Source organism: Plectrocnemia conspersa, unplaced genomic scaffold, assembly GCF_051122295.1.
Source record: "Plectrocnemia conspersa isolate PC_06_02 unplaced genomic scaffold, ASM5112229v1 ptg000012l, whole genome shotgun sequence".
Taxonomy (NCBI): Eukaryota; Metazoa; Arthropoda; class Insecta; order Trichoptera; family Polycentropodidae; genus Plectrocnemia; species Plectrocnemia conspersa.
The window spans coordinates 21,168,871-21,180,850 of NW_028277176.1; the positions used below are offsets into that span (position 1 = coordinate 21,168,871).

At 27.5% G+C, this 11,980-nt stretch overlaps 1 protein-coding gene across 1 annotated transcript in view; it reads right to left on the minus strand.

Moving 5' to 3' along the window:
• sr (zinc finger domain-containing protein striped) overlaps positions 1-8,121 on the minus strand; it is an 86,395-nt gene extending 78,274 nt beyond the window's left edge. Inside the window, exons 1-2 of the mRNA XM_088200305.1 lie at positions 7,923-8,121; positions 424-1,483 (exon numbers count right to left, since the gene is read on the minus strand). Coding sequence (XP_088056431.1) covers positions 424-757 — 334 coding nt within the window. The 5' untranslated portion in view covers positions 758-1,483; positions 7,923-8,121. The remainder of the gene's footprint in view (positions 1-423; positions 1,484-7,922) is intronic.
• Between the last annotated feature and the right edge of the window lie 3,859 nt (positions 8,122-11,980).

Below are 11,980 nucleotides of genomic sequence, written 5' to 3' on the forward strand. Positions count from 1 at the left end.
TTATTTTAGTTTCTAGAGCGTATTTATATTTATTTTAAATATTTGCAGAATTATATATGATTCTTTCAATCTAAAATTTAAACAATTTTGGAATTATAAGAACCTTAAGAATAAATTAAAAAATGATTTTTAATTATAAATATTATTACGAGGTAAACTTAAAAGCTCCTTAAAGCTGTCGTCAAAAATATATTTGTGTCTAGTTGTTTAGCTCTTTATAAAGCTATATGATTTGTGTATATAGGACGCGATGTTATGTAGATAAAAATCAAAGAGTATCTATGGATTGTCGACGCCACCCACAAATGATTCATTGAGTACAATGAAAATGAAAAATCGGACACAATCCGTATATTATCTTCGATAGATAATTGAAGAATTTCCACTGTATCTTAAGTATTATAAATAATATAATTTTTCTACCTTGATTGGGTGTTCCAGAAAACCATAGAGCCACCAAATCTTCGACGCTGGCTTGCTGCTGCGGACAGGGCGGATACGAGTATGTCTGGATGGGCATGGGCCTCCTCGGCGGTCCCATAGACATTTGCATGCCCATGGTGTTGTGATGCGATGAGCCAGGCACTTGCGGTGCCATTGGCTGATCGAGCAGCAGCTGCTGTACTTGGGAAATGTCCACATATTCGTCAGAGTGCGTGTGGCGCTGCCTGGGCCGTATAGGCGCCGGCGCCGGTGGGGGCAAGAAGTGGCCATCCTGAGGCCCATCGCCCTCACGCCTCATCGTCAGCGCCGGCATTCCGCCCTTGTACCACACGACACCATTGAACACATCAAACACTACGACACTTTTTCACAACACTTTGCCTTTGAGTGAGACACACTTTATATTAAACGCGATTTTTTAACAATGAAAATTCAACATTTTTTAAATACATCAAACATTTAACATCGAATATCAATAATAAAAATTGATATTATGTGCTTATTATATGTATATATATTTATTACAAATTGACGGGATTGAATTAATTGAGATTTATCATAAGATTTTTTTTTCGATCGAATTGGCACGGTAGGTCGTTAAATATTAAATAGTCTTTACCATAATAAAAAACACTAGACAAAATATCACAACATTTAATAAGCTCGGACGTTAATATACGTTACAATATATCATATATAAATTTGGTACGAATAGGCACGACTATGTGTTTTAGATGTAACGCACGATATGGTAAAATTATATTAAATAGTCGTTTTTCGTATATATGTATTGTATATATATGTATATTTAACTTAATTTTAAAATTTAGATTTAAAATTATTGTATTTTAATAATAGTCAGGGAGAATTGATTAATTATTGAATGGTCGTTTTTTCGTTTAAAGTTTTTGTATAAAAAAGCTTAGCTATTTAATTCCTCGTTCCAAGGGATCTCCTTGGTTTCGGCACTTTTCCCACGCATGTCCAAGTCATTTGCTTTGTTTTGGCAAATGACGTTTAATATAACGGTTGAACATGTCTGAAAAGAGAAAATATGAATCGTGTTAATAATGGTTTCTATTAAATAGCATCATAGAAAATATTGTATTTGCATAAATTAATAAAATAAAACATCAATAATATATAGAATGAAGTGATATTTTATATAGTACCAGGGTTAATATAAACAGATATTTTGAGTGGATTGTAAAAAAAAGACTGTCAAATAAGTAATTTTATTTTTAGTAAATGTTTCAACAAAAAAACTAATAGAACTTACAAATCCAGTAGACACATTACTAAGCTAGAGTTAAATAAATTAAAATTACCACTTTATTGATTTTTCATATTATATTTTAATTTAAGCTAGTGAAAAATAGTTTCTAGGTAAAATAATAACGCTTTGCCATATTTTTAATTTAATAATGATATTTAAGAAATCAGTTAGCTAAAGATAAAAAATAGTAAAGTTGTATTACTTATTTAATTTTATCCTGTAGGTAAATCAATCGATGATTTTAAGCAAAGCAAAAATTATATGTATGTGTATTATATTTTTTATTTTTAGTAGAATTTACAAAACAATTCGTACTACGCAACAATTTAAAGATAAGTTTTCTAAACATTAAATATAAATTTTTAAGTAAATCCTAAAAAAATATGATACATCTACATCTTCTCAACAAAATATAAAATTCAACCCATTTTAAGTAGCATTTTAAAATTTAAATTATTTTAGTGAAATATTGTGATGACATAACATTAAGTAACACTTTTATTTTAAATACGTACTTTAAAAAATATTGAATAACACAATTTCGATGGCTTTTTAATTGAACGTAAAAAAAAACTTTTTTAAAAAATTTAAAACCTGTTGTGAGTATAGGTATATCAAATAATAAAAGGCTACTATTAAGTATTCCGACAATATATTAATTTTTTTGGATTTTTTAAATGGTTCTACTAGTTATATATAATATTTCGATTAGTTTAATTCGCAGGCATATTATATACATATTATATACCTACAATAATGTTAGTTAATTTTTTTAATGAATCAGATTATATGGTGTTGCAAAAAAAAATACAAAAGAAGGTTTTGAGAGTAGTATTAAACAAACCTATAATTTCAAGATGAGAATGGTTAAATGTTTATTATAATATGAAATGTGTTTTTGTATTTATTTATAAGTTAAAAAAAATATACGATACATATATATACATATATATTCATGTGCAGAGACGTAGTACTAAAAAAAGCAATAATTTAAGGGTATGTAGGTATAAGAAAATGAGTATTATCCTAGTAACTTTGTACTTAAACAATCAGCAAAAACCAAAATTCAAGTAGTTTTATTAAAGGCTATAAAGATACACCTTAATGCATTTTGATCTCATTTATAATTTTATGAGGTAAAAAGCATGAATGTGTATTTGTTTTAAAAATTTAAATAATTAATTATATGAATTTTATTATAATTTATATGAAATGGTACTATGTTAAGGAATAAATTGGATAAAATATTTATTTAAAAATATTTGAAAAGCTTGTGAACAAATGAAAATAATCTTATTTATTAATAACAGATCACTGTTTTATAATTTTATTGCGGTTTTTTAAATGTCAAATTTTGTATAATAGTTTTTTTACATTAAATTATCATTAGATTAATATACTAGCTATTTTTTGTAATCATTACTTCATAAAGGGTTGAAATTTATAAAAAAATATGTAATTTTACTTCATAATGTTTCACATTACAATTTAAAGGTCTATTAAAAAAAATATTTACATATTATTTAAATATAATTGAATTATTAAGAAGCACTGTGTTTTTAATTTATGTTCCTTTATTTATTTACAACACAAAAATCAATATATTGTAGAGCCTCACCGCAAAGCAATTCTCCCCCGTTTCGCGCACACCTTCTCCCATCACCTATCCCCATGAAATCCACTGGCGAACTGAGCGTCTGTATATACATATATGAGTTTCCCCTCGTACTCAATAATGAATCAAGCCTGTTGATCGTGGCCTAGGCAATGACGAAGGACATGCGTGCTTTGAACCTCTGATATTTGAGGAGCTCGCGCTCACAAGCTCCATGAATGAAAACGCCTCCCGTTAATAAAATTCATTCGGAGCCCGGACGCCGGCTGAATGGGGTGGAAAATTGCGAGGAGGGAAATTTATCGACTCCACTCTGAACGTGGTTAAATTAAAACATATTAAGCTGTATTAAAATATAAAGAACAGATACAAAATAAATCGCACACTACAAAGAACCTTAGCTAATTTAGTTAATTTGCATTGGAGTGCCTCAAGATACTAAAACACTGCTTATAAAAATTGGTATATATGTATATATTCATAGTATTTTATATTTTACAGAAAAAATAAATCACTGAAAAAATATAAACTTCAAGATTTTTTAATCGATATATGCTAAATTAAGCTATAACTAATTTTGGTATGCTCTGAATTATAAAAACATAAGAAAATACAAAAAGAGTAAAATATTATTATTATATTAACTTTTTAACTCCTCTCATTATAGTTATAATAATTTACTTGATTTTTTACATCATAGAAGCCTCGCATCGTATAGTTTTTTGGTATTTAAAAAACCCTTTAAGCAGTAAAGTATAAAGAACGTTAGTAATACATCGCGGAATTTAAAAATCGCATAACTATTCTATTATATCTGAAATGTTTTTTTTTGCTAACACAGTAAAATAAACCGCCACTTTTCTTTAATATCGTGTATATTTGATTTAATTTTTTGTATGTCTGTGCTATCTTTTGAAATATAATTTTGGTATAGAAATTCTCAAACATTTGAATTCAAAGAAATAGCAATAACAATTTTCAAGATAACTTAAAAGTCCAAACTTTTTAATTGAAAGTAATTGAATGGTTCTGTCAATAGCTGTTTACGTTTTTAAAATGACCTTTGTATTGCTAGCAACGTGTTGAGTAAATATTTATTTATATAATAAAATTGTTTATTTAATTTAATTTATAAATCTATAAAGCTCTTGTAAAAAATTATTACTATTTTTTTGTTGCTAAAAACTTTTCTATGAGTTCTATTACAAATTAAAGAATAAACAATGAAAAGGTAAAATAAATCAAGTCCTTACCAATGGAAAACAACTGAGAAAGTTTTAATGAATTTCTGGAAACATATTGCAAAATATATATATATAATAGAATATAATATTTATTTCGAGGAGTTTAATAAACAATAAAGGCAAATTCTACAAAAAAATGGGCAAAATATACTTCAACTGAATAAAATAAAGTTAGATTATATACATTTGATCTGTATAATCATATTAAGTACTATTGTTATAGTACATTTAATTTTTTATTAACACTTTGATTTACAAAATTTAACGATTTTTTATTCAATAGTGCGATTGAAATATATCATTTATTCACATTCCTAATTAGTATTTCTTGTATGTAAAATTTAAATTAGATTAGCGAGAATTACGTCATATAATAATATTTATTTTTAATTTTTGTAATTTTTCAATTAGTATTACAAGAGAAATTTCTTGTTTTTTTTTTACATAGGCTAAGTAATTAATTAGTGAAAGTATATTGAATATATTAATAAATTATACCAAAATAAGATAAGTCCAATAAAAACAAGATGAATATATAAAAAATAATTTTAATTGTATGGTAAATTATTTTTTACCATTTTGAAATTTAAAAAGTATTTAATAATTTAAATTTGGAATTTCGTTATATTTAAATTTGAATACACAAAAACTTCATTCCCGTTTTATATAGAGGCTACTACTTCTTTACAGTCAGTATACTAAAACACTTTGAAAAAAATTAAATCACGATTTTTATTTTTTTAAATTAAATATATTACTTTTGTTAAAAATTTTACTAGATTAATATTAAAACAATATTATATATTGCAATTTTAAATTAGTCGAAAAATTAACAAAGTGCATTTCAAATAGATTTATATAGAAATTAAATATGTTTTTTGTGCAATAAATTGTAATTCTGGCATTAGCGATGTGCAAACATTCTTGGGTGAATTTTTTATATTTTTTTATTACCGCATTTTTCTACAATTTTACTAAAACATGTTTAAAATAGTGTAATTTTATTCAGATTCGTAAATAAATAATGAATGGTTCAAACACGTACACTATTTTTACAGTCCGAAAATATATGCTTCATATAAATGATTTATGAAATTAAAGATTTGTGTAATTTGTAACTAATTAAACATATCTGACAGATTTCATCTTGGCAGGTCAAGAGATTTATAAATATTTTTTTACAAATTAGGTTAATTTTTAAAGGAGTCTTATCAAGTATACAAAGATACAATCACGTTTCACATTTACCTTGAATTTTAATCATAAAGTTTATTGTATATTATAACTTTTTTAAGGAAAATTCATTGTTTCAAAGTGAATTTTTTCTACATAAAAAATCACATAAATGGCATTTGTATTCAATGACTATACATATATAGAAACATTTGTCACACGGCACACATTTTACGAATATTTATTTATTACATTCACTAAATACTCTAGTCTTGATTATTAAACTGCACTGCGAAATGTTTCATAAGAAGTTAGTGATCACAGATTACCGATTTAAGATATTTGACAAATATTTATTGAAAAATATGATACTGTCATTTATAGTAAAATTTAATTTTTAATTGATAGTTTATATATTTATATGTATATACTAATAGACAATAAATATCGCATTTGAAATATCAACATCAAAATTATTATTTCTGAAGCGTGCCTTAAAAGCGATATGCATATTTTTTCGACCCTTGTTATATATTTTAGACTAATACATTGGTAATCGGTTAATTTTATAACAATACTTCGTAATAAGAGGTTACAATATATTTTTCAGGTTACGGAATACCTAACCTTGTATATGCTAATTGGTCATTGAAATACATTTTTTTGAAAATTTTACAAATAAACTGCTTTTGAATAGTGCCTATTTTTTGGTGTTATAATTAGGATTAGGAACTATTTTAATTTACGAAAATCTTGAGGCAAATTGATTTGCAAGACGTATATTTAATATTAAGTATCCCATTTTAATCACAAAGTTAATTTATAAATGCAGTAGAAAAATTTAGAAGATTATTCTATACAAAAAAATGCTATGATTTATTTAGTTGCGTGGCGTGGAGAACTAACTTCAATATAACAATTTTTTACTTTTAATTAAAGATTTTAATGATCATTATCAGCAATAGCAATAAAAATTATAATATGATATAATTATTGCTAAGTGGACATAGGTTTATTTATTTTCAGCAGTCAATGCACAACATCATCGTTTAACGCGTGATAATTACGTGCTCTTAAATTCTGCTCCGTCAATGGTCGGTCACCCTGAGGGAAGTACCGACATGTGTAAAAACATAGGGCGATACTCATTTGTTGTTCTCGAAATATGGTTATCAAAATTATAATCTTTTATTTTCTACGTGTTTTTTGTAAATTTTATTTATTTCTAAATGCAATAATGTTTTATTAGTTTTAATTAATAATTGTAATCGCGTGATTTATATGTATATTTACCGTTTCCCTTGAGACTAATAAAGATATTAACTATTAATTTCATGACTGATATTAAATATATTCATAGGAAATTTTTCAAGAAAACTAAATTATATAAACACGTCAAAATAATAAATATTAAAATCTGTAGCAAATAAAAATATGAGAAACAATTGATTCGAAAACATTTTTTTAATACTTTTTTTTCATAAACTAAACTTATGGTATTTTCAGCCAAAACTTCTTGAAAAGAAACTGAAAATTTAACACTACTCAGCCAAATTAGCCTCGCGATTATATAAAGTAAAAGGAAATTAGCTAATAATTAATGTAGCAAAAAAATTCGCGCCATGACACTAAAATTTATATAAGATGGATGGAATAATGCTTATCTATTTCAATTAAATGTTTATATCACATTAAAAATGCAATAAAGTTATATTCCTAACATTGTGGTTGGCTACCCCTGACTAAAATAATATTTTGCCAATAAGTTTTAATTTATCCATATTATTACTCGTTAATTAAAAACACATTAAATTAAAAAAAATGTATTTTTTTTCACATTCAATTTTTCTAGGGAGCTACACTAGCGTGCTCTAAGAGCCGCATGCGGCTTACGAGCCTCGTATTAGGCTAATAAAGCTTTAACCGCTTATCTAGTTAACAAAACAGTAGCTAATTACTAGTTAAAATATTTTTTTCCCATTACAGATTACCTAAAATTGCACACACGACTTTGACAGTTGCCATTTTAATTGCTGCTTAAAAAAATATCAGGGGTTGTAAAATATGGGTTCACGGACTACGTTAATTAAAGACACTTCAATCACAATCTTGACACTTATCCCCCCCTCACACATACACTTGTGCACTTTCACTGCCCCGGCGTACTCACGCGCTATCTCCGGGTCGGGGAGCTGCCGGTGGACCGGGACGCGCGCGCGCTCGGGCCCCCTCGTGCCTGGAAAGTGCGAGGAAAGCGTCCCGACGAGGCCGGCGATCGGGGCTTGAATGAGCCTGACCAGCCCACGCGGCCTGAGCCCTCCGGAGACCGATTCCCGCCCATGTGCCACGCGACGCCCAACAACCGCACGCGCCGGACTCAATGCGCCGAATCGACGCCGCGCTACGCGATTTCACGTATTTTAGCGCGGCGGATTTTTTTTTATTCGAGTGGGTGATGTGTGTCTATGATCGTGGATACGGATGCACGCGAGTGGTATGGGCGCTGCCAAAAAAATGGGAAGAGAAATGCGCGCGTGGGCGGTGAGTGTAAAAGTCGGGGGAGACGTGTGTATCTTAAGTCAGAATGCATGTATCAAGTGCAGCGGTGTATCAAAGCAACTTTAGTTACATCTAGTCAAAATGGCTTAATATATATATATATATATATATATTTAGAAATACAAGTACATGGTTAACTAATTTTTTTAGAAAACAAATAAAAGTGGATCTACAAGAAAAATATGATCAACATGTTTCCTATTTTGCTTTTGGGAAAATAAGACAAACTTTAATCTCTGAAATTAAAATAATTAAATTTTCATTACAAAAATTTTACTAGCAAGATAGACTTATAGTATAGTCGGGGACTAATAATTAAAATACCTGGGTTTGAAATCCATATGGGAGATCAGAATTAGTGACAACATAAAATTATAATTTCGATCTATATTTACACGTAAGGTTTTCATAGATTTACCTTAACTTATAGATAAATAACGTGGTAAATAATTTAAATTAAGACAAGTCGAAAATATAAGTTATAAAAAGTCATATAAAAATATAATATTATTTTATTTAAGAGTTTTAATCTTGCTTAAAAAACATATTTTTAACGGTATTATATAGGAATGAAAAAGTTCATACATATAATATATCAGATATTAGCTAAATATATTTTTAGTTGAAAATAACTCAATAAAGCTACTCTTTTCCATCACTTTGCTACTTTTATTATATGAACTCACAACACGCAAAAGGCACCTTAATATAATTTGCGAGCTCCATTTTGACTGAAAGCAATACTAAAAGTTGTCGAAAATATTTTTTTATAAGAAAGGAAAAGGTAATAAAATATTAAATTGTAACCTTTTGAATAAATTAGAATACAGTTAAACTACTCTTGATATTATGCATATAATTTTTTTTTAAAACATTCTTTGAATGTGTAAGATTATTAAATGTTACTATTTTGGCCATTCTTTGAAATTTATAGTATAAAACTCATTGCAAATGATAATTGTTGCTTTAAAAAAATCTGTGTCTAAATTTGTATTTTACGCAATTTTGAGTTATTATATTAACATTGTTCAAGATGGTCCTTAAAATAATGTTTGATGTTTAGCAACAAATTAAAGTAATGCACGCCTTATTTTTTATTTACAAAGTACAATATTATGTAATCCCATTTTTTTTGCCCATATATCATTGTATTTATTTTGTTCAATATGAACTAAATTTGGCTCTTGATTAGATAATTTTGTATACGATAAAAAATAAAAATAAAAATAAATTAGAATCGCTTTTATTATTACCTCTCAGATTTTTTGGAAAATATCCAGAGATAAAACACAACATCAACCGCATAAAATACTGTTTTGATGATAATATTGGGTAACAGATAACAAAAAATGTACGTAAAAAGTATATTTAAAATTACAAAAATATTTTTTTTTAAATAACGCGTACTTCCTGTTTCACGTATAAATAGCAGATATGCCTAAAATAAAAAGTCTGATTTCTTTCTACTAATCTTAATTAACCAATTATGAAACCACTATTTTTGTATATATAAAACACTTCATTAAGTATTTTATTTAATGCTACTTATCACACACATATTTTTTTTGAATAAACACCACTAGATTTTTGTTGTTATCTTTAATAAAAGAATATCAGTATAAAAATAGTGAACAAATGGTAGTGAGAGATAATTATTTTAAATCTTTTCACCTCTTGAATGATTTACAAATAATTTGCTTTTAATGTCAAGCTATTTTTTAATTTTTACAAACTTTCACTATTTTTATAATTTTGTAGTGATCCTTAAGTCATTAAATTGGTATATTATATTTAATTATAATATCAAATAAGCGTTAAAATCAATATTAAAATAACAAAAAATAAACAAATACATTGAATTGAAAACCGCGACATTGACACTCGACCTTATAGGTTAAGTACCGACTGACATCAGCTGATTTCCACCGACGAGCAAAACAGTCACAAATCGTCGGTTTTAATCCTGCCAAAATGTCATTCGATAAACCCAAAGGGTAATAGGGATCAGAAATACACAACATGGGGATCACAACACATGGAACGCGTACGTACCTGGCGCGGGAGCAGCTCGCGGGTGCTCGTCGCGTGTCCATTGAAGATTGTGCGGGCGGTTCGCGGACGGAGGCGGCGTGGGCGGGCGTGGGCGCGGGCGGCGTGGGCGTCCAGCCAGCCCACGCGTCCGTACAAACCTACCTCAAGGGAACTCTGGCGCTCTTCCATAGAGCAACCCTTCGCGCCCGTTTCTCCGAACGGCTCTAAAAGGGCGAATTTTTGGAAGCTTAGAATTTTCGTGCAAAGCATAATGAATACAGGAAAAACGAGTTTCAGTCAGTTGTAGTGGATCAATCTTAATTCCTGAAAAAATCCCTTATTTTTCATATGTATCGATATATTAAAGAGTGAACCACAAAAACATTAATCTATATACCCCAGAAAAATCGTTGAAAAATCAAAATAATTGTAGCATCGGTGTAAAATAATTGTAAACTAAGCGTAACATCGGATGGTGATACATCGTTTTTTCTTTCAGTTGCCAACTTAAAGTAGGAAAATATTTTTTTAAATTTTTTCCCCGTAATTTGTATAAAGTAATTGTGGTCAGTTCACATTGTATAATAAAACTTAAAACTTCGCAGAACATATGGAATACTTACAATATATTATATTTTTTACTTTTAAAGGACAAAAATATGTTACAAACTTTATGCTAAACAGAAAGTTTGTGAGTGAAAATTTTGTAGTCAAAGAATACCATAATTTATCACGACATCATTTGATAGACACTAAACATTATTGCCACTACTGTTTAGAGGCATGTAAGGTAGCTTGAAATATAAAATCGAGCTCGATTCTTGGGTGCCGCATCAATTAATGAATTAAAATATTGCGAATCAAATTTCTATGAACGCAATAAAAAACGATTAATATTTTATTTAAAAAAACAGAAAACAAAGATAGTCATTCGATTTTAGATTTGCCTCAGCCTCTAGCTTTTAAATAGAGTTTTTATTAAGAATGAGAATGTCATAAAAATAAAGTTATATCGATTTTAATCGATTGTAACGATAATAATATTATAATGTATAGTATTTAATATTTTAAGCAGCTTTGCGAAGCATGCAAACTCTAAGATAAATTTCTTTGTTATTTAATAATATTTAAAAAAAAAAATTTGCTTGTTAAATGTAATCTAATATATTTTAACAATACGAATATAATATGGTTCTACATTTTAATATAAAATAATATTTAAAGAGTATTTATTGATAGTGTATCATGCATTGTTTAATTAAAAAGTATCCTGAGTTGGAATTATTATATAAAATTATATAAAAAACTGGAAAAATCTTTATTAAAGTATTTTTTTGTTGGTTATTAAAAATAATATGTTTTTATTAGTTTTGTAGCAATTTCAATCTAATATTTTTACAAACTATTATATAATTATAAATAATGTTGTTTTATAAGAATTAAATTAGCACATGCCTCCGTAATATTATTTTTTTATAATTTATTTTAAAATGCTTCTATTCTATGTAGTGCGTTTGATAATAAAAAGTCAGTTTTAGGTTTTACTATTACCATAATCATTAATAATAATTATAATAAAAGCGTTAAAAATATGTAAAAATACACATTTTCTTTACAATTCTGATAAAAACAGAACTG